Raw genomic sequence first — 4428 nt, forward strand, 5'->3', positions numbered from 1 at the left:
GACCCGGCGCGAACACCCCAGTGATAAAATAGATCATCCACACGGAAACTAGCGCGCTCCAGGGGTGTGACCCAAACGTAGTTCCGCCCTCTGGCTCCCAGCCGAACACGGAACCGGGACCGATCTGGCCCCGGCTTGAACTAGCTCAGCTCCGAGCTCGCGGAACCACGCCCCCGGGAGACTCTGGCCCGGCCAGCGCGGGCCAGGTCTTCAGTCCTATATCGCCCCCGCTTGGGAAAAGGTGCAGGGGCCTCTCGCCGCCTCGTCCGGACCTTCCTCTCTACCTGCCTCTCCAACCCCTCTCGGCCCCGAGCCACCCGGCAGCGGGAGTGGGTGTGCAGAGGTGCGGCGTCCAGAACCTGGCTCCCGCAGAGGCTCTGGGTGGCAGCAGCCCTGTTACGGCTTAGATGGCGCGCAGGACCGAGCCCCCCGACGGGGGCTGGGGATGGGTGGTGGTGCTCTCAGCGTTCTTCCAGTCGGCGCTGGTGTTCGGGGTGCTCCGCTCCTTTGGGGTCTTCTTCGTGGAGTTTGTGGCGGCGTTTGAGGAGCAGGCAGCGCGCGTCTCCTGGATCGCCTCCATAGGAATCGCGGTGCAGCAGTTTGGGAGTGAGTGCGGCGCCTGGATCTGGCGGACTGCGACCCTCGGAAGGGAGAGGGAATGCGGGGACTGGGAAGGGGAAGGGGAAGGGCGAGGGGCGGGAGATGCTAGGTGGGGAGACGCCTGAGATTTTCTCGCAGCGCCCCTTCCACTTCCTCAGGCCCTGTTGGCAGTGCCCTGAGCACGAAGTTCGGGCCCAGGCCCGTAGTGATGACTGGAGGCATCTTGGCTGCGCTGGGGATGCTGCTCGCCTCTTTTGCTACTTCCTTGACCCACCTATACCTGAGTATTGGGTTGCTGTCAGGTGAGAGCCTGCACAAGGACAGGAGAGTCAAATGCTTAGATCGTTGGATGTTCACCTCCTTCCTGCTCCTTCCAAACGGTTCGGGGAGAAGCTGAGGGAAAGTTTAGCTAGCACCTGTACCCAGAAGGGAATTCTTAATAGGAATGACTAAACCGACAAACATGGTGAGGAATTAGGAAATTCAAGGATGATGAAACCTGGCCCGGCGCCGTGGCTCACGCCTGTAATCCCAGCACTTTGGGAAGCCGAGGCGGGTGGATCACGATGTCAGGAGTTTGAGACCAGCCTGGCCAACATGGTGAAACCCCGTCTCTACAAAAAATACAAAAATTAGCCGGGCCTGGTGGCGCTAATCTCAGTTACTCGGGAGGCTGAGGCAGGAGAATCGCTTGAACACGGGAGGCGGAGGTTGCAGTGAGCCGAGATCGCACCGCTGCACTCCAGCCTGGGCGGCAGAGCAAGATTCTGTCTCAAAAAAAAAAAAAAAAGATGAAACCAAGTATACAAGCCCAGGGCTAGTGGGACTGGAGTGTAAAAGGAAGAATTACTATAAAATGGTGCTAGGGGCCAGGCGCGGTGGCTCACGCCTGTAATCCCAGCACTTTGGGAGGCCGAGGCGGGCGGATCACGAGGTCAGGAGATCAAGACCATCCTGGCTAACACGGTGAAATCGCGTCTCTACTAAACACACAAAAAATTAGCTGGGCGTGGTGGCGGGTGCCTGTAGTTCCAGCTACTCGGGAGGCTGAGGCAGGAGAATGGTGTGAACCCGCGAAGCAGAGCTTGCAGTGAGCCGAGATTGCGCCACTGCACTCCAGCCTGGGCGACAGAGTGAGACTCCGTCTCAAAAAAAAAAAAAAAAAAAAAAGGTGCTAGGTACTGTGACTGTGAAATCGATATCATTATTCTATTTACAGCTGAGGAAAAGCTTTAAAGCTTATACAACTTGGCAAATGAAGGTCACACAGCCAGAAATGGTAGAGCCCAGGTCTAACTCCAAAGTTCTGTGCTAGTTACCTTACAAACTTTGTCTCTAATCTTCCACTATCCCAAAAACTGTATTACTACATTTTGCAGTTGAGAAGGTTGGGGCTGGGAGTGTTAAGTAAAACACACAAGGTTACACAGCTAGAAAGTATCCAAGCCAAGATTGTATCCCAGGTCTGTGGGACTCCAAAGCAAGTGCTACATTCTGCTGCTGGGCAATGCGGGGATTACTGGGTGCCTTGAGCTCCCTAAGAGTCCTCAACACCACTTCTTTCTTTTTCGCAGGCTCTGGCTGGGCTTTGACCTTCGCTCCGACCCTGGCCTGCCTGTCCTGTTATTTCTCTCGCCGTCGATCCCTGGCCACAGGGCTGGCACTGACAGGCGTGGGCCTCTCCTCCTTTGCATTTGCCCCTTTTTTCCAGTGGCTGCTCAGCCACTACGCCTGGAGGGGGTCCCTACTGCTGGTGTCTGCCCTCTCCCTCCACCTGGTGGCCTGTGGTGCTCTCCTCCGCCCACCCTCCCTGGCTGAGGACCCTGCTGTGGGTGGTCCCAGGGCCCAACTCACCTCTCTCCTCCATCATGGCCCCTTCCTCCGTTACACTGTTGCCCTCACCCTGATCAACACTGGCTACTTCATTCCCTATCTCCACCTGGTGGCCCATCTCCAGGACCTGGATTGGGACCCACTACCTGCTGCCTTCCTACTCTCAGTTGCTGCTATTTCTGACCTCGTGGGGCGTGTGGTCTCGGGATGGCTGGGAGATGCAGTCCCAGGGCCTGTGACACGACTCCTGATGCTCTGGACCACCTTGACTGGGGTGTCACTAGCCCTGTTCCCTGTAGCTCGGGCTCCCACAGCCCTGGTGGCTCTGGCTGTGGCCTACGGCTTCACATCAGGGGCTCTGGCCCCACTGGCTTTCTCCGTGCTGCCTGAACTAGTAGGAACTAGAAGGATTTACTGTGGCCTGGGACTGTTGCAGATGATAGAGAGCATCGGGGGGCTGCTGGGGCCTCCTCTGTCAGGTAAGTGGAATGGGGTTCCCAGGGGGTGAGGGCTGCCATGTTGCACAGCTAGAGGAGGGTACTTTCTCATTACAGTGTATGTGAATATTGCCCTCTGGTATAGTACAGTACACAGCCTGTGTGGCCAACCATAGCATCCCTGAAATGGGTCCATGGGGCAAAGAACTTGGGGCTGGGAAAGTCTGAGTGGAAAGACAAAGAGAAGCTAAGTGGAACCGTTTGCAGGGCGCCTACAGCTCGGATTTTCAGAGGACCTGGCAGAACCTGGCCAGACACAGACGTAGCATTCCAGCGTGCACCCTTTCCTTTGGCCTACTGGGCCCCAAACCACGTATCTGAGGCACCTGGTCAAAGTTCTGCTGGCTCAGGGTGCCAGAACTTTCAGACCTTTATCTCCTCTTACCCATTAACTGAAGCTTTAGAAAGGCCACAGTTGGCGGGCGCCTGTAGTCCCAACTACTCAGGAGGCTGAGGCAGGAGAATGGCATGAACCCGGGAGATGGAGCTTGCAATGAGCCGAGATTCGCGCCACTGCACTCCAGCCTGGGCGACAGAGCGAGACTCTGTCTCAAAAAAAAAAAAAAAAAAAAAGAAAGGCCACAGTTGCCAGAAAGAAAGGCACAAGTATGCCTGACTCAATCTGGATCTCCAAATCCCTGCAGGCTGGTTTGGAGGTCCTTTCTGAAGGCGGGGAGGTGGTTGAAATTAACTTTTGAGGCCCTTTTGGGAAACCAGTGTTATCAAGTTTATCCAACTATTCCAGAGTTCCAACTCCTCTGAGATGGTAAGTCTTCCCTCCACCCAAAAATGTATCTGAGCCATCAGCCCCAGCAAATAGATCACTCACATGTATTCTTTTTCTCTCTTGGACCTAGGCTACCTCCGGGATGTGACAGGCAACTACACAGCTTCTTTTGTGGTGGCTGGGGCCTTCCTTCTTTCAGGGAGTGGAATTCTCCTCACCCTGCCCCACTTCTTCTCCTGCTTCTCAACTACTACCTCCAGGCCCCAGGACCTTGTAACAGAAACACTGGATACTAAAGTTCCCCTACCGAAGGAGGGGCTGGAAGAGGACTGAACTCCACAGAGTCAGGCCCAGAAAGCCAGAGCTTGACAGCTCCAGGTCTTCGCTTGTCACATCTTGGTCTCCACAGAACCACAGTGCCTTAAGATTCTTGATCTGCCTCCCCCTAGAGCAGGCCTGGGGCTCCTGCAATGTGTGTGCCAACCCGTTGTATTTTGTTGAGGACTCTTATTTCTCCTCCTTTCCTCTCCTAACCTTCTCTCTTTTTTTCTTTTTCCCGAGACAGAGTCTTGCTCTGTTGCCCAGGCTGGAGTCCAGTGACATGATCTCAGCTCACTGCAACCTCCGCCTCCCGGGTTCAAGCAATTCTCCTGCCTCAGCCTCCCAAGTAGCTGGGATTACAGGCGGGAGCCACCACGCCCGGCTATTTTTTTTTTTTTTTTTTGTATTTTTGGTAGAGACGGGGTTTCACCACGTTGGCCAGGATGGTCT

General features: G+C 55.4%; 1 protein-coding gene across 1 annotated transcript; it reads left to right on the plus strand.

The window, feature by feature from the left end:
* Positions 1-4353, plus strand: SLC16A13 (solute carrier family 16 member 13). The gene is made up of 4 exons (XM_032137844.2): positions 1-606; positions 759-902; positions 2175-2912; positions 3788-4353. Exons 1-4 carry the CDS (start codon positions 408-410, stop codon positions 3988-3990), a joined length of 1284 nt encoding a protein of 427 aa, XP_031993735.1. The 5' UTR covers positions 1-407; the 3' UTR covers positions 3991-4353.
* The last annotated feature ends 75 nt before the right edge of the window (positions 4354-4428 follow it).

This window comes from Hylobates moloch, unplaced genomic scaffold (assembly GCF_009828535.3).
Source record: "Hylobates moloch isolate HMO894 unplaced genomic scaffold, HMol_V3 SCAFFOLD_19, whole genome shotgun sequence".
Taxonomy (NCBI): domain Eukaryota; kingdom Metazoa; phylum Chordata; class Mammalia; order Primates; family Hylobatidae; genus Hylobates; species Hylobates moloch.